This window comes from Branchiostoma lanceolatum, chromosome 12 (assembly GCF_035083965.1).
Source record: "Branchiostoma lanceolatum isolate klBraLanc5 chromosome 12, klBraLanc5.hap2, whole genome shotgun sequence".
Classification (NCBI taxonomy): Eukaryota; Metazoa; Chordata; class Leptocardii; order Amphioxiformes; family Branchiostomatidae; genus Branchiostoma; species Branchiostoma lanceolatum.
The window spans coordinates 14,281,997-14,309,981 of NC_089733.1; the positions used below are offsets into that span (position 1 = coordinate 14,281,997).

The following is a 27,985-nucleotide window of genomic DNA, read 5'->3' on the forward strand; positions in this document are numbered from 1 at the left end:
AGAATGTTCCAATATTTGTGTAGTACAATGAGGTCACAGCCCGCGGCCTTCGCAAAGAACAACCCACGGAAAGTTTCACAAGCAAGCAGTCAGCTCAACCGCAAAGCGCACCCAGCGCTTATTAGACTCTAACAAGAACATGTGTTTCGAATAAATCCCAGCATCAAGACTTGCAAGGAAGTTAATAAACTACAAGTTGGGCATCACAAGTTGTCTTTGTGCAGCCGCATAACAATATGTACCAATTGAGGCGTGACCGTTGACCTCTAGACCGGGGGTGGCGGGAAAGACTGCAGACGACAAAGGGGTGGAGTCTGAGGTAAACTGCCACCCCCGCGAATCATACTCGATCGAAAGTTCCCTTTTCTGTTGCACTTGCACTCGCGCTGAAGTTTCAGGTGGTGTGAAGCGTTTTTCTGACCAGAAATTCAGCGTCTGTAAATGTTTTCGTTTGGAGGGAAACTCCGGTTCCTCTAGCTCGACGGGAAACACCTCCCCTAGCGACATAAATCATTTGTATTATCTGACGTGTTAGGCTCGACCAATCACAGCGGACAGGGGTCAAGAGAAAAATCCACGTGGGCTTTTCAAAGTCATAATTAGCTCCCTACCTACAGCGTTCTCGCGAGCAAGAAAACCTTTAAAATATTTGGAAAAAATCGCGCGCGAGCTAAAAGTGGAAAATTTTGCACTCTACGGTAAGTTGAATGTTTGTTCTACTGCTTTAAAGTGTTTTTGTTAAGTTTCAGCGGCTGGTAAGGACACGATCAGGGGAAGTTTGCGAGCGGTCGCACTACAAAATGTCTGTTTACATTACGAAGAAAGGATTGCCTTTGATATGCCGACTTCTTTCTTCGCAGATTCTCTGATTTGACTCACTTTTTCAGGACACAAGTCGGCCAAAGAGATCCGATCACCGTACAAGCAAGACAGAGTCAGCCGTCGGGTTTGAGCCGCAGGAGCTGGCAAGTATAGACGGGACATTTTGTAGGGCAAGTCTGGCAACTTCTTTGTCGTTCTTTGCCCCGGAAAAGATCGACTTCGCCGGAGAGCATGCTCTGAGAGTTCGGAAAGGGGCCGTTCGGGGAGGATGTCAACAAATGGATGTGATGAATGAATGAAGTCTGAATGCATTGCGGAGATTTTATGAATGGGGATTTTTCCGAGTCCAAGGCCGCTGTGATTGTGTGGTGACCGACGGGGCAGTTTTCAGATCAGCTGTTCGGGCTTGGGTCGGTTCCAGGTCGGCCCGTTCAACCAAGAAAATCCGTCAGAATTTTACCTGGAATGCGGAAACATTCGATTTGGGCATCCCCTGAGAGAAACAAAAATATATGTAAGCCTGTCCTAGCCGTCTAAACCTGACACATGCTTGAAAAACTTTGTTTCAACAAAGAGTTGAAGTTGTGAATCTTGCATTGCGGGGGCCCGTGGTAAAAAAAAGGGACGAAAATTCCTGCATATTTTGATTTGAGATTTAAATTTACATGACAGAAAGCTTGCGGGGCCGTCTGGTAGTGGCGTGGGCTGGAGTGTAGACCGGCCGGTTCTGCAGCGGGTTTTCAGTGTGTGTGGCCTCGTGCGCCGCCGGATACTGTTTCACAAGGGCTCGCCGCCGGTCACCGCGTGGTAGCCGGAGATCTCTCGGGACAGGACGCACTCACCCCCGAGCATGGAGACGGACCCGGACCCAGGCACTGAACAGTACGAAAAAGTTGCCAAGATCGGGACAGGAGCGTACGGAACTGTCTACAAAGCTAGAGACTTGAAAAATGGGGGAGAATTCGTAGCCTTGAAAAGGGTGAGGGTGCAGACTGGGGAAGAAGGTATGCCGATGTCCACCATTCGAGAGATCGCCCTCCTCAGACAATTGGAAAGTTTCGAGCATCCAAACGTTGTCAGGTAAGTCAGACAAAACTTGTACAACCTACAAATATGAAGGGTTTCCCCGGGATCCTCCCCTTTATGTAACGTTGGGTAACATAAATTCGTGGGGTACTTAAATTCGGGATTTTTCGAAAACGGGGTATTTAGGGATATGTGCTAGATGCAACATCAGTAATACCACTAGAAATGCAAACTTGACAGGCTAACACATTCAGAACACTGCCTGAAAAGCTTCGATAACCATGCATTAGAAGTTGGCGACGTCAAAAACTCTCCGTCCCTTATTGACAGAGTCTGGGGGCTTCGTGGGAGACTCACACTGCACGGTTGTTCGCTGGTTTATAAGACAAATGTCACATCTCCTGCCTGCTAAACACAATAATTTACAAGACAACTTATTACAATCTCTTTTGCTAACCTGCAACTGGATTCTAAGTGTGATCAATCATCAAAACTACTCTTTGTTGCTACAACCGACGGCACGTGTATTTTCCCGCCGCCATATTGTTACCCAGAATCATGTCGTCAAGCAGACGACAAAAGGTTTGTGAGGAACACTTTTTTGTCTAAATGTTGCGTGTGATAGTGGACTGAAGACGATATTTTCCTCAAAGTTTGCTCCTAACACAACAAGGAACACATGGACATAGTAGTATAACCATTGCTACGGCATCCAGCTAACTTGCCATGAATAATGTACACGTTGCCATGACGGTGGGGATCAACTTTGAGTGACGTTCAACCCACTCAACAAACGGGATGTTAGCAAAGGCCTGATGTGTGCGGTGCGGCCGTTTTTTCGTGTATTTTTTTTACTTGGACACGTCTATATCCATAGCACTCTCCTCAAGCCAAGGATGGAACGAATAGCTGCTGTATAAAATGTGATTAGCGGTAAGATATTCAAGACGAATCTTCTCTCCCGAATTAATGTGCCCCCCTGTCCGACAACACTGTCATTGTGCGTGCGGCGGACGGTAGTTTCAAGTTGAAATATTATGGTGTCAGCACGACTAGAGACAAAATCTACCATATATATGATTAGTGCAAAGATAGTACATGATACTGACAGAATAATAGAAAAAAAGGATGGTTTATTGTTCTGCTAGATTGATTTCAGTCAATCATTATCGGAAAAATCCCGAATTTATGTTACCCAACGTTACCCCTCCTCCTGTCTTTGTCATGTCCTGTGCGAGATTCTGCCCTCCCCTCTCCCGGGACCAACCATTTATCTAACCACAACAACAAGTGATGCAATAAAACCACACTTTTATTTCTCGCTGTCTTTAAAGTTTGTGTACATTTTTACCACCTAACTTTGTTACTTCAACTCTAACTCAAATAAATTTTTATAGATTTATACTTGTAAGTTGAATAATGTTTTGCCCAGTTTTTTGGACTGACCCCATGCTATATCCTTTGTTCTGACCAGAATTGCACATGGTCACAAACTCTCTCTCTTGTACAGCATGGCAGGGAGGCATTGGCGCCTTTATTGATTACAGGTTATCACATAAGGGCTTCTTGACCTTGCTAGACCCCATCGTGAAGTATCAACGTCCTCCTTTCCTTTTCGGAGCCAAACGTTGCTTTCGCCTTTGTCCGAACCCAAGTTGTCAATCCTAGTTAGCCCGGCGGTTGCCATGCCAACGATGTCCCTTTTGCTACGGAATCTGCGGAATGCCCATTGAAAAACTGATGCGGAATCTCGCGGATCAGAACATTATGTACAGGCAATTATGTGTCCATTAGGAAGTTATCGATTTTTTTGCTCCGACATATTCTAGATACGTCAATATGACTATGAGTGAACTTTGATATCAACTTCAATATTAAATCAGCCGTCACGAGTTAGCTAATATCTCACGCGGTTGATGATATCAAATACCATGTGATAACTTTTGGAATAACATATGGTAGCGGTGGGAGACATATTTGCCATACGTCTGGTTCACTACCAATGAGACCATTTGTCGTATGATTTTTTGGCACTGTCTTATCACGTATATCAGCGGCAGAGCGTATTGAACTGTGAAAAGGGGGCTTCGATGGTCCAAGTTGTGGTTCATGCCTTAGGGGCTAATACATACGATATTGCATATTTCTGCTCAGACTGGCTTACACGGATTCCTGTTTTGGCAGGGAATCCCTCTAACGCCACTGATATGGGACTTCCTAAGCTGTCAGTGTTTTAACCTTCTTCCTGCTATAGTAGCACATGCGCTTTAAATTTGTATTGGTTATGGGGTTAGTTAGCAGGAAGGAGGTTAAATGGCCTTGTGTTATTCCAATGAACCATACTTGAGGTATATGATTTAGTTGTGACATTTGGATGGTTAAACTTAAAGTTAAAGACCAAAATGAGAACATTTGTGGAAAATAGGAGGGAAAGTCACAAGCCAGCCATGCCTTGTGACATCCCTTTCTGGGCAAGGTTTTTATGTTGGGCCATGGGGGTTGAAGCAACTACAACAGGAATTTTACATGCCACACCTTGTAGCAAGTCCGTCTTCCAAGCTCAAAGTTTCCAATGTAGTTAAGTGTGTCATACCGCATTGTCTTTCGCTGAAGTAGCGCCTTGAAAAAGTCATATTTTGTGCTAAGTCAATTGGTTCTGTCGGAGTGAGACGCCGATTTCAAAGTCGGGTGTTTTTTCAGGTGGGAGTTTGCGTACATTCAAGGTTGAAGTAACCTTCTTTTGCAACACTTTGGTTCATTGTTGCGGGTTGAGATAGGTGCCACTTGTCCCTTGAAGATGTGCACTCTGCTCCCAGAAGCAAACTTTTCATTAAAGGGGAACATGATAATGGCCACTTAAGAGCTGAAGAGGTCGACTTGAGAAAAAGGCAAGAATGTTCCAACCGTGGGAACGTCTAGTTTATATTGAGTTTCTTTGGAGACTTGAAGGGAAGTGCCAACCTTGGTTTGGGTAGGGACGTTGCAGGAATGCCATGTTGTGAAAACAAGGTATTTTAGTATGAAAAGAACTAAATTTGGACAATTAGTAACAGTCACATGTGCGGAGAACTGTGCTTCTTATTAAGGTTAAGTGTGACAAGGTTGGGCACAGATATTCAAGAAATGCTCTTGGGTTACCTTCCACTTTAAAACTAAAGAAAATATAGTAGTCAAAATCATACTTTTGTAAACATATTTATTGCCTCAGGATATATATTGTCATATGCAAGAAGATATTAATAGTGAGACTGTTGAAAGGGCATATTTGATACTATATGAAAGGTATTGTTAATAATCTATAGAATAGCAAATAGGTCAGTTCAACTCCGTCATTACTTGAAATAGCATGATACATTTAACCCATCACATTAAGAAGCCCATCTGTTTAAAGTATATAATTCAAACCAAGGCAGCAATGTCTGTTTTACTGACTACAAAAGCCCACCTGTCCTTTTTAAGTCTACACTGAACTTTGCTTTCTGTTAAGCCAACACACAGCCTATATGTATAGCCACTATATATAGCGACTTGTGAATACCCTCCTTTAAATCCTGTATGCCAGCGGATTATCCCAAGATGCATTTCCCTAGCAGGGAGCTAAGCTGCCCATCAAAGCTTTGTCTATTTCTACAATCGGCGACATTAGTTTTGGCAAACAAAACTCCCGGGTCCCTTATTTTGCCTGAAACAGTAGGGAGCGTAGGCAGAGACGAGTCTTTGTTGTCGGAGAGTTTCGCCCGAAGGCTGAGCAGGTGCTGTAGATTACCTGGGTGTCACCTGGTGTTGCCAACTGTGGAGGCAAAATTAGGGATTTTAATGGGAACACGGCGAGACTCTGGTTCAGAGTTTTGTCTGGTTAGACAATGATAAATCTTGCGACATCTGTCCTTGGTTTTGACAAAGAGGCACGGAGCACCGCGGATGAATAGAAGTTGAAATGGTGGACTTCATCCATGGCAAACACATCCAAGAAAGTAACCGAAAAAAGTGTGACTTTCCCTATGTAATGAAAAAAATGGCACTGCACCACCAGTCTAAGCACCACCTGGTCATTCCTAAAATTTAGGTAATTTTTCATCGAAATTTGTCTGTGTCGTGACCTCCTCAGACCTACAGGCTACAGCACTGCCTTGCTCTAAATTTGTGTTGAGAGCTGTGAATTGTCTGCATGCCATCTGTGACAGCAGAAAATGATGTCCCAAAAAAGGGAAAAACTTACTTGTTATTCGACTCTCAAATGTCCATCAAAGAATCTATTTATGGCCTTCTTACCACAACCATTTCTTACTTGTTCAAGTTCAAGTTTTCATGCTTCCTACTTCCTTTTCTTTTAGACCATCTTGCAATATTTGCTATGTTCTCACGTTATTTTTGCTTTCTGCTCTTTTTCCTTTCCACATTTGTAGTCGAAGACCTTTCTTTTGCCTTGTTCATGACCTTGGTGCTAAACTGATGTAGCTTTCCCGTTTCCACGCAAGGTTTCCAGCCTCTTGGACGAAAGCATATTGGCAATGCACCGAAAAAGGGCTATCCACTGCATATTGTAAGAAAACTGCAAAGTAGACTAACTGTTTTGGAATTGAAGTTGAAATGAATTGACATTGGACGATTTTCTCAGCAGCCAAAAGGGAAAGTTTATTCCACACTTCTTTTATGCCTTGTAAATGACAACAGGTACATGGATGATAAAAGTTCTTAATTTTAACACTCTATCATAAATTTATCGTTATTGTCTCAGAATTTTTAATTTTTGTAACTCAACCTTGCTACAGCCAGTCGAAACAAACCTGGTACTGTACGGCAACCACATTCATTATTGTGCAACAAGAAAAAAAAGGAGAAAATCAAAATGACGTTGAAACTGTCAGGTGGGATTTGCACGAGTTGTTTTGTTCCAGTACGTGGATGACAGCACTGCGTAGGAGGAAGGTATTTAAACCACCTCCTAAGTTAATATTTGGGTTGATTGTCACCATGGATAACACACATAAGATAAGTATGCTGGGTTAAACAAGATACACGTAATTAGAGGCAAAGTCATAAAGTCATTTTTCAACTCTCTGTTGTGTTACTTGATAAAGACTTCCTTGAATTCTTGTGGATAAGATATCCATGTTTTAGTCTTCTTTGTCTTCTAATCTATAGTTACACCAAAGGTGCGCGATGCTAGTAGAAGGACTCAAGTAAAGGCAAAGCCCAATGCTTAGCTGACTCATCTAATAAAGATGAACACCCACACATTGACATTTGCTGTTTAAGTTAGCATACATACACTGTTGTTTAGTCTTCTCGCAGTTTCTGTTGTCATACTAATAGAGTTTTTGGAAAATAGTCAACCAAAGATGAAAGTAAGAAATTAGAAATCGTAACTTTTTTTCTTGTTGAAATGACAACATTCTTGTTGAGGAATTGGATAGGACCACTTCAAAGCAGGCAATATCACGGAGGGAGATATCAACTCAAGTTTGCTATGAAAAGTTCAAAAACATTCTAAACTTTTGATGCATGTACTATTTCAGACCAGATCCGACTTCCTTTGGTTTGAATAGCCCTCTTGGAATAAGAGTACTTTTGCCAAATGAAAGAATTGTTCATTCAATATTTGTTTTACAAGACTTGTATCCGACAAATAAGCTTTCTTTCTTTCCCAAATATAGGCTGGCACTCTAACCAATGAACATCCCTCCAATTAAGTTATTATCGCGTAGGACTAACAAAGTGGCCCGGCCTTTCATTGTCCGCAAACTCAACAAGTCTCATTACGTCTCATCACATCTTTGACAGAAGAAAGCTCCTTTTCATTTACATCAAAGTAAATTTTGGTAAATTTACATCACTGATTGTTGTCCTACAAAAGTCTATGATTAGGCGCTAGCCACACTTCTCTTAGAATCGTAAATTCTTCTCAATTAGATTGTTCTATCTAGACCATCAGTTAATCAAGCAAATTGAGTAGAAAGGTTTTAAGATGCAGCTTTTAATTGTACTGTAATGACAATAATGGAGAAGTCATTTTAGCCAGTTTAGGTGTGTATTTGGAGGTAGGTTGTCAAAACGTGTCTCAGCCCACAGGCACGTGTGTAATTACGTAAAGGGTCAATTTTTGAATGTACAGGTCGGAGCATATGTCCGCCGCGAGCGCAGGCATGCAGAAAGGCAGATGGGGATACCGGTGTGATGATGTAATCAATTCTGATCGAGTCATTAAATCCAAACAACGAGGGGGTGAGCCGAGAAGCGTAGCCCAAACGCTAACAGCGGCGTTCTCTCGGACAACATAATACACTTGATTGGCATGGTTTTCTTCTGTGGTATTCTGCTCCGGACCGGCTTGAATTTACCCCAAGTCGATTGGCATACCAGCACCTTTTCATATGGAGATGACCATCTGCCATAGGTAGAACTACAGGATTGAAAGAATGTAACTTGCCCTGAGGCCAAACAAAGGCAGGTGATAGCTTGGACACGACGTCCCGTACACTTATACCTTGAAACACATTAGTAACCTGTACTAAGCGTGTTATTGTACACCCTACTGTAAATAAGATTTCACACAGGGTGCATGGTTGTGGGACAAAAGTATCAGAGAAAAACAAAAGATTCAATCCAATAGCTGGGCTCGAAACGTAACATTTTTTAAGTGCGGCACCTGTTAGATTTATGATGTTAGAATATTGTTATACGAAAATGGGCCAAACTTACGGTATTTGAAAAGAAAGATCCTAAGATTTTCAACTTTCAGTGAATTATTTTTGTGATTCAGAAGGTAGACAATGACAACTTGTTCAAGTTGAATAAGAATGATACCCTCAGAAGCCTAAACTATCCAATGAATCATCGTTTTAGAATCTCCGCACAGACTCAGAACTTAACAATCCCATTTTTCTTGTGATGTGGTCAGTGAGTAAGAAGAGTAAGAAAGAAACGCCTATCAAGTTTGTTTCTTCTACAGTATGAATAATAAGGGTGGAGCCACGAAGTGACTAGTGCTCGAAGCTATTTCAATTCCACCCACAAACATAAACAAGTAAAGTCCTGAGGGGAAAAATATTGTAACTTTTCCTTTTCTTGGTACTATGTTTTAAACTGTATCCAACTTATCCTTTGATAATTCAGCGATATTTTGTTGACACTTTTGCTGTGGCCATGGGGGTTACAAAGTTCAGTTTGGACGGAAATGCAGGCGGAAACATTAATCTCAACCAAGGACAAGATATTTTGCTATGAATGCCTTCATTGTCAAATGATTGATAGATCTGTATTTCGTAATTTTAGTATTACCTGATCAAGGGTGATGTGCCAACTGCACAATTTTGTATCAAATCTGTTTTTCTGATAGCTTTTGAGCACTGTCAAGTATGGTATATGTCAACTCATTTGCTTTTCTTATTTGGCTCATTGCATTGTACCTTTCAAAGTTTCATGACGTCTGCTAAAAGTCTTGAACTCTGTTCAGAAATTTGATATTAATGTTGGTAAATTGACATGTAGTATGAATTCTTACAGTCAGGCCCTACCAATTTATTTCCTTGATTCTCGGACGTTTTAAGTTGAAAATGTATCAAGCGGACATCATAAAAGTAGAGGGTAGGGAAGAAAACTTGAATATGACTATTCACGTCATAAAGCTGTGTGCACTAAGGCATGAACCTGGTCCTCAGACTTGTTTTCATCATGTTTTTCTTTCTTTTAATCAGAGAACCAACAAATTAACTTGGTGGAGCCTTTAAATAGCCGTTGAATAAAATGACAGCAAGAAAGAGGAACGTAAATTTAGCTTTTACCAACATGACATTTTGTGTTCTTGGCAGATCATGGCCCATGTTGACCAATTAGTAGTCTTTCAGGAGTTGATTGATGTTGTTTGTCAAGGTCATCAAGATAAGACAGAAGGACAGGGCCCTCTCCATGATGTTTCAACTCAAGGAGATTAGCAGGTAGCAAATAGGAAGTTTTTATACAGGAAGCCAAGTGGAAAAGCCTCTCTGGAGTGGTAAAATAGGACAAAACTTCTCTTACAGCGCACAAAGAATAGCCCACGATTGGTTTTCCGTATTTCCAGCATTCCGGAACAACTGAAGGATCCCCCGACACCATATCAAGCATATCGCTTCCCGCCTTGGACGCTCCAGGTTAATGCCTCTTGTGAATATTTACCGTAAATACCTGACTGCTGTTTCAACCATTCAACGCGCGGAGCTCGCTAGAGCAAGGGGGCGGGGCAGGAATTTCGATTTTGTGATCACTACAATGGGAGAAAATGCTTCGTACGGTGTCGTACACCTTCCAAAGTCTGTCTGTGGTTTTGAGGCCGGTTGCGTTTGTGCTTTGAAGGCAGGTGAATAGTAAGCAAGATGAGATGTCCTCAGCTTACCATATTGAAAGGATTGATAGATATGACAGCGTTCAAGACACCTGTCACCCCTCCATCTCCTTTTTCAGTAGGTTAATAGCCAAGACATGTCAGCGTATCGAATGTCGGGCGATTTGTGTGAGGTAAAAAGTGTAGAGGGGGGTGTGGACACCTTCTGACTAGCGTGGTGGGAGGGGGATGTACACAAACAACCCTCCAGAGCATAGTTGTGGTTTGGTGTGGGTGGAGATATGCAATCCCGGCTCATGCTTTTGCAAACCACAGAGAAAAACATGCTATTGTGAAGAGACCGCTGTAAGGTGTGTAGGAGTGGTAGGAGGTACTGTAAACGACGCACCTGAAAGGCGTACTGAAAAACATGTTTTGTTCCCCATGCTCAGGTATGCAAGACAAATGTCACATGAGGAGAGGCACATTTGTCTACTTACAAAGGATGAATACAGGTTAAGTTTGTCTACAGTTATGTAGAAGTATGTCAGATGTAGGATGTGTTTTTTCAACATACAGCTTGTACAAAACAACACCGAACAGGGCTCTTAACATATAACTGTTACTAATAATAAGCTGATAGAGGTCATACCTATTTAACTGTTGACAGTTGAAATATTATGGTGTGCAAGTAGACTTTGGTATTCCTGCTGTACCTAGTGGATATTTAAACACACAACTGTCTTTTTGTGCTAATTAATTGAGCAATAGCAAAAGTCGTTTACTCTACTTGCTACCAAAATCTCATTTGTTAGTTTCTTTGACAGCTTTTGATACAGTTTTTACTGACTGGAACATTCGACTGTTTCAATTATATTTATCATTTGGTTTCAGATTTTTTAGTACCAAAATACTGAAAAACCCAAAAGTATTTTGCTTATCCCACTTGTATTCACTTCACTTAAGTATATAGTCAATGTATGTCCAATATGAATACCGACGGTATTGTTAATTGTTTTAGGACGTTGAATTGAAAGATGGCACTGTAATACAGACTTTTGCAAAAGCATTTCATTTAACTTATTAAAGATATATCTGCCAAGACTTTTATCTGTTGTAGGCTGTTAGAAATGGATGGGGAAAAAAACAACGATGATATGTTATGTGGGCTAAAAAATAGGTGACCCATACTTAAGATGCTATAATGAATTGATTTTCAGAAGAAAAGAAAGATAGCACTTTCTCTTTTTCCAGTAGGTGAATCTGTGGGTGGGTGACTCAAACCCCGGTGACATTAAAACTTCCAGACCCTTTACTTTCCCTCAGATCTTTGTCCCAGACTTTACAGGGAAGGCTTGGTCATTCCCTCGTGACTGCATTCTTGCGTAGGTGGCTGTAATGGTCTTGAAAAAATAAGGAACCAATATCTTAAAGGAACCTAAGCAGACTTCAAAGGCAGGTGGGCAGAGAAGTGAAAGTTGGGAGATGTCCAAAGGAATTTGTGTGGGAGGTCGAAACCAAAGTATTGCTCTCTGTTCCTCCTCATAAATTTTTGTGAGGTTAGGAAATGATACAAGACAGTCTCAGAGAATTGCTAGCTATTCATTTTATGTCTGTTTAATTTTTTTAGAAGCGTTTTTATACCCTTGAGATAGAAGTCTGGATGTAGGGTCTGTTGTTGGAGTATGGAAAGGATTTTTAGCTGGCGGGAATAAGACAATAAGAATTGCAACTGGCATCCAACTTCAGTTTCTGGCATATAGGCATGAGACCATGACATAGAACAGATCCTATGTCATGATTGTACTCTCACCGCAAACTCATCGCATAGCGAACATGCACTTACGGTGTTATTTTTCAACTACAATCTTGAAACTCCACAATTTCTGCTTTTCTCCTCGTATTCTTAATATGACATTACATTTACTGTAGTTGGTCAGAAATAGTAAATTTTTGCTATAACAGTCCGTGAGAACAGTAGCTGGTGTAGCAGACCTTTTATTTTACAAACAGACAAACAGGAACTAAGAAGACATTGGTCATTACCTTGAAGGTATGTCTGTACCTGGTATGTCCCAATGGGTACATGCATGTCCAGACTATAATGGCTTCTTCACAAGCTTTTAGCAGATCAGTACGTGACAGTCGAAAGTCATCTGGTGGGAAAGCTCCAATCTAAAATAAGTAGGATCACTTTGAAATTCCTTCCTTTTAGGATCAAGTGTCACTGTCTGAGTTTCATCCATTGTCCCTTCAAACAGCATTGTCCTCGGACTGCCCATCCCTCCTTAAAGATAATTACATTCCCTCCTTCTTACAAAGACACCTTTATGACATTAGACTCTTAAGTGAAGTTAGTTGATAAGGGTGTAATAAGTGGTCTCTTTGTAAAAACGAGTGACTTTTCAAGCATGGAGATGACAAAACGCTCTTGTCTAAGTTGACAATTTGGTGACAGTATAGGTGACAGGAGGAATTTCATTGTTTTCGTCATCACGGTGATCAAACCTCCTTACGTCTACCTGCCCTTAGACAAGGGCCAGTGACCTTTTTCACCTGGCGGAGACTTCAAAGACCCGGCGCTAAACACAACGTTAAGAGCTCTATTCGCTCAGGGGAATTGTTTCCGGGGATTTGCGACACAGACGTCTGTCAGCCGGCGGAATTAGCGTCCATTCATTACCTGTGCTGTAAGGATGGAGACAATGAGGGCTACGGCGTAGAATGTTTGGCCATTCATGTGCATTGTGGGTCGAGGGGACGGAAACGTGTAAAGGATTTGGACGTTTACAGCTGAAAGCTTAATCTTGGTCTAATTGTTGTTTGATTTATTGTGGGCCTGTTATCTAAGAGGTAACATGTAAATACAGTAGGAGAGACCGAGGCGTAACAACACAACTATCTGGAAACAGTCTCAAATCTGTGCATGTCGTTTTCTTCTTGAATTTTTGCGTTAAATTACCTTGGTTGTTCTTGAGACCTCCATTGTAATGTTATCATGTTTGCAGCCGACCCGCTGGACTTCAACCTTTTACAGTGCGTGATCAGTGCGTGACAAAAATAGTACCTGAGAAACAGTACTTAGTCTTGTCCTGTCCAGTGCTTTTGAGTTGGAATTTGCTTATAAATGGCCAGAAAAGTTGTAAGTTTTGTTAATAACTATACAGTAGTCTACTATGGTTGTCAGATTGCCAGCAATTATATTTTTGTTCTTTCCCATCAAAAAGAATGATACCGATCCAATCTTCGATTCCAAACTTTGTTGTGAAAATGATTAGTTTTATTTTTCATACTGGAGGGAAAATGTCTTCACCATTGAAAATTAAGACATTTAAATCGTTCAAGTACATGATTGATCGCAACTCCAAGGATTGTGAAAATTGTTGGCAAAGACACGAAAGGCATGATATAATTAGTATCAATTTAGGTTATGTAGGGCAAGATATGGTCCTTATGTAGCTCAGGGCCTCAGTCGCACGATCAAAGAGTGTTTTGGAATGTGAAGGAAATCCCTGTAAGCTCTGCAAATCAAACACTGCACTTCGAAGTAGGTAACACTCTCTGATGCCCTGCAGGGCTGGGTCTGTTAATACAGGAAATTCTAACATCGTGGGAAGGCCTTTTGACAACCGGCAGTTACCATGACAACTGTACCCATGACAACTGTACGGAACCCTCCTCTCACCAACAGCTGACTGGAAAAAATGATTGCAGTAACTTCTGAAGTTATCTGGATTCTCTGTGCAGCATTCAGCTTACCCGTCCTGCCCACCCCCGAGAATGCCACATGGTAGAGTCCTGTCAACAGGGTTGGGTACATATCACTGTATAAATAGGTAGGGACGTTTGCTCTCCAGTGTGTTAGGGTCCGGAAGTTTTCTTAGCATGGGCGGTCCTGTCTGAGTGTTGACCCCGAGCCGCGACCTTTGCCCGGTTGGAGTGGCCTGTCAGGCCTGGTTGAAGAAAGGCTGAAAGGACTCAGACATATGCATGTGTCAATATAGTAACCATACATAGGACATAGATGCATTGTGAGAAAGGGCTGTTACAATATAGGGGAAATGTAAGGGGCAGATGAAAAAGATGTTTGGATTTTGGTACTCTGAAAATACTATGTAATCCTCATTCTATAATGTTTCCAATTTCAAGGAAAATCCCTAAAACCTTTGCATGTAAATTAACCCAACACACCAAGAAGAAGAGTTAGCTTTACCCGGTGTGCTGAAAGCACCAGCACTACTACTACTTCTTCTACTACTTCTTCTGTCTACAAGTTGTAGGGAACCCTGCTATTCTGTACGACTTTGAGTATCAAACAAAAAAGCTACTTGAAAAAGTATCATGCTTCACCTCAGTTGAAGGTGATTGCTTTACCTTACTCAAGTTACTGTGTTTTGATGATACCACAGATACATTTTGTATGGTTCTGATTGCTACCACATAATGTATTTCACCCAGCCCAATGTTGTGTGATTTATTTGGCTAACCTCTAATCACGTAAACATATAAAAGTTTGAAGAACAAACGAAACGAAAGGTCAGAAAACGTTGGAAACTGTTGTCACAGCAAAGCCTAGCACGCTTAATTGTATGAGAGTGCTATAACTTGAAAGGCTGCGCAGTCCCCTTTATTATGATTAATTATAATCAGGTTAAAGAAAGGGCCAATGAAGTCGCTAATTGGAGGATGTTTGGGTGTGTAGGCTCTAAGCGTTAGAAGATTACCTCTGGTCTGGGCTAGGTGGTAAGATTAAAGCATTCCTCAGTTTGTATGGTCTAACCTACTAGACAAAGCCGCTGGAAAGACAACTACGAAAACATGGGGGTAAGGTTTTATTACAACACCTTCAGTTCTTGGCTTTATTCAAAGAGTCTTTGAAAATTTAAAGACACTTCGGTAAGAAATAAAAGTTGGGTGTACTTAAGAATGAGTTTCCCTCAAAGGGCCCAGATAATGGCTGTTGAGATGTTTGTCCATAATTAAAGGGGTTAAAATGTCATGAGTGCAACCGGATTCTGCATACCAGTGGTTGCTGGGGTGCCACCCAATCTCGGAATCCCCTGGCCAGGCTATTTTTAGCAGCCTGTCATGATTGTTTCCATGCAGGCGGAATAGGTGATCTTTGGGTGATACCATTGGAGTGAGGGGTAGGACAGCCCTGCCAGTCACAGCCATGAGATTGTGTAGTGATAAGAGAGCATCCTCTTAGATTCCTTGCCAGTGAAAGTTTGGAGAAGAGAATAGAGCAATTATATTGATATGTAAAAGCTGGTGTTTGTTCAACTATTCACATGGTTAATGATTGCACTTTTGCTGACAGGCTTTGAAATTGAACGTGTCTGGCCGATGATAGATTTGCTTGTTTTGTTGCTGTCTACTTTTGATAAGTTTACCTGTAATCATTTAAAGGATGGACATTGTTGCGCTTAATGTGGAAATAGAAAATTTTGTAAATGGAAACATACGTAAATTACCTGACTGTGAATTCTTATGCTTATTTCACTCAATTTTACACTTTTGATTGTTGTGAAAAAAAAGAGTAGGCATAGATTGATAGAATAACAAGTTGCATATGAGTTTGAGCCACATGTTGGTCATGTAGTGACTGTTTGGCTTTCTCTTTCTTTGATATCAATTTTCTTAATTGTTCCCATTGTCCAATCAAAATGGAATGTAGGAATAAAGACAAGAAAACCGATTCTCTAAAGATAGTTTTGTTGATAAAGGTTAAAGGCAAAGCAATCCGGAGAAAAGTCAGTGTTTAGAAAAACACCCTGAAGGCGGCCTTTAACGTATCTCTGTTGTTCCCCTTTCTTTGTCCTGTGTCAAGCCATCTGCGGGACAGGTGTTTCATGTGAGGATAATGACGGCTTTATTGTCGCTCAACCATAATGACCTCTTGATTGCATACCTGCTATGCTAATCTGTGAGCTCTATTGCTTCACCTGTTCTTGTTGCCTTTCCAAAGTCTTCTTGCTTTCTGTCGGAGGCGAGATTTGTTATTCCAGGGCTGTGTGGAAGTGTTTGACGGCAAATAGAAGGTCCTTTCTTCCGAAATTCCGAAACGAGCACTTACAGTTGGCCTTCAGTCCGAGGAGAGCGACAAATATAAGCCTCTGTATGGGTTTGAGACAAGGATGGGAATAGTTTGAAGGAATGCCGGAGACGGAATTCTTGGCACCGAAGGGTCATGGTGGGGCATGGGAAATAGAGTGTGGAGCTGTGATCTTGAACTAGTAATATTGGGAACTTGGGTGGGCGACAAGAGGAATGTAAACTCTGTCCGAGCACGTGCTTCTCTCCCAGATATTTAAATTTCGCGCCCTATGACGTCATAGCACGATTTCTATGCAATATCAGTACTCTTCAGTGCTTTGCAAATTTTTGCACCTAATTTTGATCTGAGTTATGAGAAATGGGAAGCTGATATGGTGGTTTTTCTTTTTTACTTCCTTTTTTCCTTTGTATTTTATGTCAAGAACGAGACAGAAAGCAGACAGACCTACCACAGGCTCCATGTCATCAGTGAGTAAAAGACCTTGGAGCTATTTGACCCTTAGCAAATGAAAAATTTAGGCTGTCTGTTCCAACCTCTTCTATGGTGTGACTTAGTATCATCTTCGTCTGCTTTAGCTTAAGTCAAGTCCAACGTTATGAGTGTGACATTCATAAAAACAGTTTCATGACTTGCAAATGACTTAATTACCTCGATGCAAAATGGCGATATTTTTTTTCATGTCTGTGTGTGTGTGTGTGTGTCTGTCTGTGTTTCTGGACATTTGTGATCAGTATACCTTAAGAACCTCTGCATTGATTGAATTGATATTTGGTATGTGGGTAGGTATCGTGAACACAAGGGTCAAGGTCGATTTTGGGCCTCCTAGTGGCCGACCTTGGTACTGCAGCAGAACTTCCGGTTTTTGTATCTCTGGTCCTGGACGTGCTGTGGTCTTGATTTCTCATTGCTGATCAATGGTAGTTTGGTACGTTTGTGAAGGTTAGACACCCAGGTAAACAATATATAAAGAGAATTCAGACTCCACAACTGGATAAAAATTCGGAGATTTATTTCCGGACATTTCGAGTGTCATCCACCACTCTTCTTCAGCGTCAGTACTGGTTAGTTCTGCTAGTTCATTTAGGTGACGCTGAAGAAGAGTGATGGATGTCACTCGAAACGTCCGGAAATGAATCTCCGAATTCTTATCCAGTTGTCTGAAGTCTCTGTATATAAATGGTAGTTTGGGTTATAAATGATGTCACATTGTGCAATGCAGTTGTCACATCTATAAAGCATTGAGTGTGCTGGTACTCAGTAGATGTGCTTGTCACTGTAAATATCTTGACCCTCGTACATGTAGACCAAACAAAATGTTTTAAAGTTGAGTGGGGCTGCCCATCACGTCGGAACATTTAATAAATCAATAAATAACCCTTTGTACACTTGTGCCAGGAATGGAATTCTTCCAAGGTTGAAGGGTTGTCTGATGTCAGATAGATATTAGGACTTGTCAACTGATATATAAGCAGACTGTTTCAGTGACTATGGGAATTAGAGCAACTGTTAGATAGTTGTCCTTTCCTGATATCCTTTGGTTATTCATATACAAAGAGTCTAGCTGAAGAAAAAATTATAAACAAATTATACTTTTATAGAAGAAGAACTTTATTGCACAACAATTGTACATGGTACAAAGTATGTCAAGAATTCTTAAACATAATACAAGATAGAAGTATGGGATAAAACTTAACATCTTAATTACTAATACAATAAGGGCTAGCATACATTTTTTATATAGTGCATTTAAGCAAGTGGGGCTAATCATTGGATTCGGTACTTTTTCTCTTTTATATGAAGAGATATCACAGGATAGATCCTTCATATTTTCTAACTTTCCTTTCTGTACTTGTATTATTATGGCCTCCTCACTGAGATTACAAGTACAAGAGTTACAAGATGAAGCTTGAATGTGGTTTTGTCATGTGCTTTCCATTTTCTAAAGCAAATATTGCACCATTGTCAGTACATGTGCCAAAACACAGTTCTTCTTCAGACTTCCGTTGAAAGTATTGGGCAGATGTTGACCTTGCGTGAAATGTTTGGTCCCAGGACAGTGGAGAAGTATTCTATCACCCACGTTTGTCTATACCAGTTTCCGTTTTGCGATTTCCTGTTACCCCAGGCCTTGGACCAGCCAGGGCCCTCCAACAAGAGAAGTTCTGATACCCTGAATTGGCACTTGGAAGATCCAGATTTGGTTGTCATCAGGAACTTAAGTGACTGTAGGCGCCGTCGAAATCGGTCAAAAGACATCATGTGCCCTGAATGGGCTTCAAATGTGGCAATCTAGTTCTTTATGGATCTAAAGGTCCCTTTTAAAAATCTAGAGATCCCTTCTAAAAATCTAATGATTCCTTCTAAAAACCAGAGATCTAGCAGAATACATCACAGGACTTTTGGGACGATAGGTAGTGACAAAAGTATTATGTAGAAATCCAATCAGAGCCTGAAATGTTTTTCATTGTGCTCAGTCAGCATATAGGGCTCAAATAAAATGAAAACCAAGTTCAGAAGGCTGTGTAAAAATTTTAATGTATTTTCCAGACAAACTGTTCATAGGATTGGCTAGTCTGTATAACGCAAACTCCAGCTGTCCAGGTGGTTACAGGGCCGCGAGCGGTCACAAGAGGCTTGATTGAATTCAGGCTAAGGATTGGCATGATAAAAAAGTGTTACAACCAGCCCACAAGTCTCGTGTGGAAATTAATATCACCAAGAACTCTTAAAAGTTTACCATCTGTTAAACACATATCCGCACCCACTTTGCAACACTCATGAGTTTTTGTCATTATCTAAGTCCGTGCTTTGCTGGTTGCCTGGACACTAAAAGAACAACCTCTAATGGGGGTATTTGTAACATTTCTAGGATTCCTTGTTATATTGTAGTCCTTCACAAACCATACAGGTATAAGTGTTGAGTTTCCTTTGGTGTCAATTGGCCAAAAGGTCAGAGAGTTAGCACAATATTTTCTCACGGGAAGTTGGTGATAAGGGTTCTGTTCACAGAAAAGCGGAATGGAGAAAGAAGCCCAGGGCATAATTCAGATCAGATTGTTGAAGAATCCATGATGTTTTACTTGTTTTTGTTGTTTTTATTTTGTGGGTGTACAGGTGTTTCTGGAATGTAACAATAGACAATGAGTGAACATCTCTGCCACTCACATGTAAAGCCTACGATGTTTTATGCTTTTTGTACCGTTCATAAACTGATTGTGTTAGTTCAAGAAATATGTGTGTATGAACTTCAATAGCCTGATTTCAATCAAGCCTCCTGAGACCGCTTGCCGCCCTGTAACCGCCTCGCTGGACAGAAACCCCCGGACAGCTGGAGTTTGTGTTATACAGACTAGAACTGCAACTTCGAATGAAGAATCAATAACGATCATAATGATATTATTGACAGCCTGTAACGAAAGCTTTTGTTACTGTTTTTTTTTGGTTAACATTTGGGGATATTTTTGTGCTAATCTACTCAAGGTTTGTCATGTTTGTGGGGGGGGGGGGTTACATTCAGGATTGGCCTGGGAAAAATACTTGATTTCTTCAGAAACACCCTACATGTACAATGTAAGTTGTTAACTACATGTGAATAGACCATTAATTGTGTAGACGGTCTACTTCTATTTTATTTTCACATTTAAGAAGGAATATTCTTCACCCCACAATTTCAAATGGAATAGCCTGAAAAGATTCAACTTTGTTAGTCTTCCCTGTTTTCTTTGGTTGACCTTTCGGGGTCACTGGCAGGTGCATTTGGCAGTCAAAATGTATTTTAAGCCCAGTTGTCATGAAGGAAGATCCATAGAACTCAGCTCATTATAAGCCGTAACGTCTATCAGTATCGTGACCAAGACTTTGTGCCTTGTCATTTCTTATAGGTTCTTTTCTGTAGGATTTGTAAGGATGCCTGGTACGTTTGGCTGTCAAAAATGTATTTTAAGCCAGTGAACTCATTGAACTCAGCTCATTATAAGCCAACAGTATAACATCTACATTTAGATCTACTGGTATCAGTGTTCATGATCAAAACTATGTGCCTTGTCATTTCTTAGAGGTAGTTCTACTCTACTCTACTATTCCTTTCTGTAGAGTTTGTCAGAGTTTGCAGCAAGTGTTTGTTACTGGGACACACAAAACCTCAGGTAGAAAGGAAACAATAGGTTTGCGGAGGAGGCCCCTTGGTGACCTAACCCCTGCATGGTTTACATGCATACTGGACATACCTGACATTCCCAGGTTAAATGAGAAGTGATCCTCGCTATTCATCAACATACTTCAGAACAGCATGTAAGTCTAGCCTGGAGCTGACCTGAGGGTCTGCATGCAGTTTTCCATAAGGCCTAGGCAGCCTATTTTTATTTCCCGTAATTAGTAGGGAAAGCCATCTTAGTCACGTGATTGGTAGCGAGGTGTCTAAATTTTGCGCCATCGCCTTCCTTGCTTTTTAGCGTAATACGAGGAGGATCTTCTGAATTCAACGTAAAGCATTGTCGGGACCCCCCCATGCAGACCCTCAGACCTGGACGAAATGGCCCCCTATTCCCACGCTGACTTTGATTCTTCTGATTCATGATTCTGATACAAGAAAATCTTCCTGATTGTGATTTAACACTTGCATATGATACCTCTGCTGAAAAAGAAAATCAACAAGTTAAGAAGTAGGGTGGTCTGCATGACCCTTTCTGTAAGGCGTAGGCAATTATTTTGACTTCCCATTCATTTTTTTATTTGTAGGGGGAGCTATACAGTAAATTGTAGTAAGGTGGCCAAATTTTCTTTAAAAGTCTTTCTGAATTTTGTATAATACGTAGGCGGCCTTCCTGAATTTAGCATAATAACACCATTGTCGGGAACCCCCATACAGGCCCTCCAAATGGTGGCATATCCAGAGATACTTAAAATGTATGAGTTTGTTTTCTTAGATGGACTGAGTAGATAAGAAGATACCTTAAGGAATTTTATCTGGTATATCTAATTACTTGTCTGTGAGGTGGCAAAGTTCCCAAGAGTGTTCAACCAAGATTTATAGGTCAATGTACTTGTGGGGAGGGTTGAAGGTCAGAAAGTCTGTTGTGAAATCGAGATACATGTAGATCAGGAAGAAATTGGACACCTGGCTGACAAAAAAGAATAGAGTAGAAAGGGGAAATCTTACTTGTTGAAGCAAGAACTTTAAAGAAGAAGTTGCAGTGAGAGCTCACTGAAAAAAACGCAACTATAGATATTTCATGATTTACATTTCGATGAGACCTGTACTGGCAAGTACAAGGATCACTTGGCTAATGTGAACACTTTTTGGTGGTCCCTTAGATAATTTTCCCTAAAAGCACTAAGAATCCTGTCCACAGAGGCCACCTGTCCACATAGACCAGATTTTGTCGGTCACTGAGTGGTCTTCTTAGGCAGGTTTGACTTCTTTTGTATAGATCATTAGATGTGAGCATTTTCAAGGATGGCTACAGTTCATTTCCCTTCACTTGCAGCTGGTACAGATTTGGGAGCTGATCTGAGAAGAATTCCCAGTATTTTGTGGCAGAACCCAGGGGAAGGCCATGTTATCATGTTTGTAGTGTGGTTCCCCAGTGGGAGTCTTTAGAAGGATGCTCACAATGTGTCTAAATAGACCTGGGGTTATGACAGGAATTCTGGACAAGAAGGTTACGTTTTTGGAAGCATTTGTAACACAATAACTATATTTGTTCGTGGATTAACCGCATAACTCAAGAAGCTATAGATAGAGTGTTATGAATTTGGCATGTGGTTTGGTCTTGACCTAGCTATTAAAGAAATGATAAGATTATGGGGCCCCTTGCAGCTTTTCATTGGTACTGCAGCAGAACTTCCGGTTTTTGTATCTCATGCTCTGGACGTGCTATGGTAACAATTTTTGGGTGGTAGATTACAAAGTGTTTTAATGCAGGGACGTAGCATTACATGTATGTACCATCGTGTGCGTGTGCATTTCAATAAGAATGTTTTTCTTTCATCTTCACTTCAGACTCCTGGATATCTGCCATGGGACAGTTGCAGAAAAGGAGACAAAGCTGACCCTGGTGTTTGAGCATGTCGACCAGGACTTGCACACATACCTGGAGAAATGCCCTGCACCTGGGCTAGGACCTGACAGAATAAAGGTACTACATAAAAAGCCTAAAGTAGCCTGAACTCAGACTATTTCCAGGGCATGGACTGGCCAGTTCCTTGGCTCTAGGGCTAACTTGCCTCCAAATTTTGTCTCAGCCTCCCTGAGGACGATGCTGATACATTGTGACAAAATTTTAGAACAGAATGACAAACTGGAGCCAAGGAGTTGGTCTTGTAAGCCCTGGAAACAGTCTGGCTTCTAGGCTACAACATATCAACTTGTAATTAGTAGTTATGCACACACAGAACAGTCTGACATAAGGAGGACCGCAGACATGTTGTAGATATACTGATATGATATAGTGTAACTGTCAAATGGTGTCTTGTCACCAAACTTCTGAAAGACCTGTTTGCAGAACTGTGGTGTCACAGGGAGGGCAAGCAACACACTACCATTACAATGCATCTGTGGCACAAGCGTTCTGCGTTTGGTCTGGTCCATGTTGCCATAGTAATGATTTTGTTTGCCCCTAGTTGCCCAGAGTTCTCAGTTTTTCTCAGCATGATCCATCATGAACTGCTTTGTGGTAGGTACATATTTGGAGGAATGGAGACTGCAGTTTAGCATAAAGTAGCTAGAGGGCGTTGGGAAATCAACCCAAAATAGAATACTGTAAGTTTCAGATTCGTCTCTTAGAATTAGTTTGCTACAATGGTGTCCATGGCTGACACTGACGTTTTCATTGCCAATCTTGTTTTCCTTGCTAGGACATAATGCATCAGCTGCTAAGTGGAGTGGAGTTTCTGCACATGCACAGAGTGGTGCACCGTGACCTCAAACCACAGAACATCCTGGTCACGAGTGACGGACAGGTCAAGCTGGCAGACTTCGGCCTGGCAAGACACTACAGCTTCCAAATGGCTCTGACCTCAGTGGTAAATACAGATACATGGACTTCATTTTATGTCATACCAGGGCCTCGATAACATTCGATATGGGTGTTACAGACTGCTCTACATTTTACGTGTATCACACTAGCATATGCATGTACTTGTATCACACAGGCTTCCATCAAATAATTTGAACGCACTTCATGTGCACCACTGTAGAAAATTGAAAGACCTGATTCAGACATCGGAATTGATGTTCTCTCAACTTCTGGTGCATTTTGCATTGAAATGTGTGTTTTTCGGGTGGGGATGACATAAAAATTATGCAACAAGGTGTATTTCGCATCACCCTTAGCCGTTGGGCGATCCTACCCACTGTCGGGCTGATACATTTATGTTCCAAAAACCACCTGTCAATAGTGGTTCATACCTGTTGCATAGATACAATCACATGCCTGCTGTTCTATTTACCGTGCAGGTGGTCACACTATGGTACAGATCCCCAGAGGTGCTGTTACAGGCATCGTACGCCACCCCTGTAGACATTTGGAGTGTTGGCTGTATATTTGCAGAGCTACATACTAGAAAGTAAGTAACTACAAAACGGTCAAATTTATTCAGTTTACACAACAATAATGTTTGCTATGTTACCTGGAATATCACTTTACAAATGTATCACTTGATTATCTTTACAAAGTGTATATGTATCTTTTGTTTTTATTTTACATACATGATTATGTTAATAAAAAGTAGCATCAATTTCAAAGAGTAAAAACAACTCACCTTAATTGCCTTAACGTCATTAACATACCCATTCAGAGTTTCGGTATAAATGTGGTTTCCCAGTCCTATCCTTAGTCACTGACGAAAGACAGCGGATGCTGTCTGAAACGTCTGACTGTTTCAAAATTTTATCCAGTTGCTTGAGTAACTATTTTTGGCGTATCTTACTGCCTGGATGTCTAACCTTCATCAACGTAACTCACCTTAATGCTATATTATAGATATGTTATGTAAAACAGTTTGTGTTCCCATGCTTTTGTCCCAATTTATTTTGTAACAAATAGTGAAATCCTGAATGTTTGGGTAATGATGTTATATTATGCTGTACTAAATATTCATTTGTATTTTTACAGACCAATCTTCCAAGGGAATTCAGATATAGATCAACTAAATAAAATATTCGAGTGAGTATAAAACACCTTTGTGACGGACTTGATTTTCTGTCTCTTTCCATTTCCTGATTTGTCTGAATCTGTCAAACCTTTCTATATCTCTTTACATTTTCCTGTCATATTTGGATAGGTCTGTGTACAATGTGTGCTCTGTATTACAATTATGTGAGAAAAAAATGCAACTTTCACCAGTTCAAACATTGCATTTCTACAGCCTGGTATCCATTAAATTTTAGCTCTTGCCTATTCCTCTGATCACTTCACTGCCAAGTAGTCGGGCACTGGTTGATAGAGAAACGATTGACTTTTGAATATTTGCATAACATACACCAAAGACCTTTGATTGGCTCCAAATAGCAGTATAACTGGGATGGAACTTACGAATGCCTGTTCAAACTGTGTGACCATGCTGTTAGAGAGTTTATTTATTTATTTATTGGTTCAGCATGTACATGCCAGGGTTGCCCAACTAGCCGGAGGCTATTACTAAGGGCAAACCCATGTGCGGTCATAGGACTGAAGGTTTTGGACCATCTCACACCTGGGCATGCCCCTACTCTTTTTCAAAAGGTGTGGTGGGTTCTTTTATGTGCACGGAGTGTGGCTCTCCCCAAACACGGGACCTCCATTTAATGTCCTATCCGAGGAACGTCCCTAACCCAATCAGCTAGGTACTCATTTACACCTGTTACAGAGTTCCATGCAATTCTGAGCCAATCAGAGTTCTTGCATGTTTTACGCAAATACTCAAATACCAATCGTTTCTTTATTAACTGGTGCCAGACTATTTGTCAGAGAGAGTAGCCAACTGGAGCTAGAAAAGGGTGGAGCTAGCAAAGCTTTGTGTACTATGTGCATCTCTGTCTTTGCTGTGTTTCTTAAAGTATTTAGGTCTGTCAACTGAGGGGGAAAGAAGTGAGTATGGTGTAACCTCTCTTGCTGGTGTGTCTTTTTAAGACATTCTGTTGTTATGCACGTTTGTGGGTCTTTACACGTCAAACTGCCTTGCACAATCTTCTGTAAAATTTAGCGTGCAATTATATTGATAGATTAATGCATCTTGAGCCAACTGAGCAAACACATTCACTCCTCTAGCTTTGCAGCTCAAAAATGAAGTTTTAGTCTTTCTTTCAGTTTGTTTCTGTACCATTCAGCCTTGCTATCCCTTTTAATGTCTTTCTGTTTACCGTTTGATGCATGTTTGATTTTTTGTACATGTGTATTGACGGTATTGTAGCAGTATTGACAGTATTTTAGACTGATTTGTCTTAACGCCACTGATGCTTGTAGCTTAGTGTCATGTGTTGTACGTGTCTTTCGACATCAGCTTACTGTATGTATAAACAGATTTCGTGTTCTTACATGTGCTTCTTACTTCTCAAAATCATAGGCTTTCAGTAATACTGTTGAATGTTGAAGGGGCACTTTTTTACTTTGAAGTTATCTGTTCCTGTTTCCCCTGTCCAGTGTATTAGGTACCCCCTGTAAGGAGGAGTGGCCAGAGGAAGTGTCGTTGCCATGGTCGTCCTTCCAGCCCCGCCCTGGCATACCTCTGGAGTCACTGCTTGCTGAAATAGAACCACTAGCAAAGGACATGTTAGAAGTAAGTAGGGCTTCTTTTGTCTACCAAGATGGCTGTGTTTTTACCTGTTGTTTAGTTTTAGTATGATTACTAAAAAGTTATGGCCTTGTGTTTTGGGACAAATCAATGCAGAAGCCTAGAGAGCTCGATTTGCATTCAGGAGACCAACAAATCCAAAACCTGGCTGGGTCATTCCAAATGTACATGCTGCTTTCTCTGCTTAGCACTTATGGGAAAGAGTATGGTACGGTATGGTACATGTAGTTGAACACACCATGCTACCAGTGGACAAGCCCTGTGCAATGCTACTTGCAAAGCTGTGTGACCCAAGGACAAAGAGAACAGAACTGGGCACTGCCCTATACGCCAAAAGGTGTAGGAAGGATTTTTAACTTTAAAAAATGTAACCAACTTCTGTTGTCCTTTTCGTGTGTTGATACAATCTACATTTCATGTGTTCTTGACACAGAACACAACTTCTTTTGACAGTTGCTGATAACATCTATTTGCATCTTTTTCTGCAGAAAATGTTGTCCTTTGACCCCCACAGAAGAATAACTGCCAAGGATGCACTGCAACATGCCTACTTCGTTGGGGAGGATGCAGTACAAGAAAGACTGCAAGAGGCCGCTTCTGCGAGAAGTCTAACTGAAAACACATTCGAAACAAGTCCTGAAAAATGAAGCGAAGGAGTCATGTCACCAACAACCAGCATATACCATATAATAATACCGTTGTTTGACTTGTATTACAAAGTGTGTTAAAGATATCCTTGTATAAGTAATGTCACATGTATGTCCCAGAGAATTGCATTATTGGTAACTCAGTTTGAAAAAAGGCAATACAGATATACAAGTGTGGTTCAATGTGTGTTGTTTTGTTTTGTTTGTATTTTCTGGCAAATTTGTACTTGCCTGCTGTCTGTGTGTAATATTCTTGAACATAAACTTTTCTTTATGAGATTTCTGTGTGGAGTAAACAGAGATTTGCTGAACATTGAGACTGTTAAGGTCATAGTAATGCACATTTACAATGTGGTCATTTTTATGATGTGCCCTCCGATATTTCATAGTCGATATTTGTACAAGCTGGACTGTCTTAGATGTGTGGGAAATGTACAAGTTGAGTGAAGGAATTCCTCTTCTATAAGATACTGGTCCGTGGAAGAAGACACACCATTGTACATACTGATGCAATGATAGCTCAAGTACTTAATAAATATCAATCAATATTTCATCCATTTGCAGTCCCACAGAATAAAATACTACATCCTAAAGCCAATTTTTTGCATTTGACTAGTATATAAGGCTAGCATTTCCTAATGCTGGATAGTTGAGGGCTGAAATTTGACTTGTAGAAGAGTGTAATACAAAGGTAAACATAACGTTGTGTGAATAAAACACCATTCAGTATTGTTCTCAAGCTTAAACTGCCATGGGTGCTGTGCCAACTCACTTTCTCATGCAACAACCCTGGTGTACGGGTCTGCAATCTGTCCTCGCTGCTTCAGCACTGGCCAACCAATCAGATCCCTCTCCTATTGTTGGCCAGCCAATCAGATCCCCTCCTGTCGTTGGAGGGAAAGCCACCAGCCAATCACGTTGTCTCTTGACTGCAGGTTTCAATGTGATTTGCTGGTGACTTTCCCTCCAACAGGAATGGGAGTATCTGATTGGCTGATAGAAAGTGCTATTGCAATAAGAAGGATGGAATGCAGGCCAGTATGCCAACAATGGCGTTGCTGGTTATACACAAGCGGTGGAGCTCGCATTTGAGGATGGAACTTAGACTAGAACAGTTCGTTTGGTCAGGTTTATCTGACTTTAGGAAGGAAGATCTGAATGCTGAAGTCTAGATAGACCATTTGTATTGTAAGCTACCAATGTAACTAGTGGCTAGCTAGCCGTACCAATTGATTACCAACTTTCCTTGGTAAACCTGAGATTTGGTCAAATTGGAGATTGGAAAATCATGCAATCGCAAAAGTCAAGCATTTCACATACCGAAAAATTAAAGATGGTCTTTGATAATTTCATTACTGA

General features: G+C 40.9%; 1 protein-coding gene across 2 annotated transcripts; it reads left to right on the top strand.

The window, feature by feature from the left end:
* Window positions 1-400: 400 nt before the first annotated feature.
* LOC136446601 (cyclin-dependent kinase 6-like) lies at window positions 401-27,978 on the top strand. Of its 2 annotated transcripts, none has more exons than XM_066445051.1 (8): window positions 401-698; window positions 861-1,902; window positions 22,210-22,345; window positions 23,064-23,231; window positions 23,665-23,774; window positions 24,323-24,373; window positions 25,829-25,964; window positions 26,468-27,978. In XM_066445051.1, exons 2-8 carry the CDS (start codon window positions 1,673-1,675, stop codon window positions 26,624-26,626), a joined length of 990 nt encoding a protein of 329 aa, XP_066301148.1. In that variant the 5' UTR covers window positions 401-698; window positions 861-1,672; the 3' UTR covers window positions 26,627-27,978. The 2 variants fall into 2 exon arrangements, with proteins under 2 accessions (XP_066301148.1, XP_066301149.1); XM_066445052.1 differs by having other exon boundaries at window positions 888-1,902.
* Window positions 27,979-27,985: the final 7 nt, after the last annotated feature.

Bases quoted from the DNA above. Each gene is read 5' to 3' on its own strand.
- LOC136446601 (XM_066445051.1), top strand. From the start codon at position 1,673: ATGGAGACGGACCCGGACCCAGGCACTGAACAGTACGAAAAAGTTGCC. The intron at 22,346-23,063 runs GTACTACATAAA...TTTCCTTGCTAG, and splicing joins TAGGACCTGACAGAATAAAG to GACATAATGCATCAGCTGCT. The intron at 24,374-25,828 runs GTGAGTATAAAA...TCCCCTGTCCAG, and splicing joins CAACTAAATAAAATATTCGA to TGTATTAGGTACCCCCTGTA.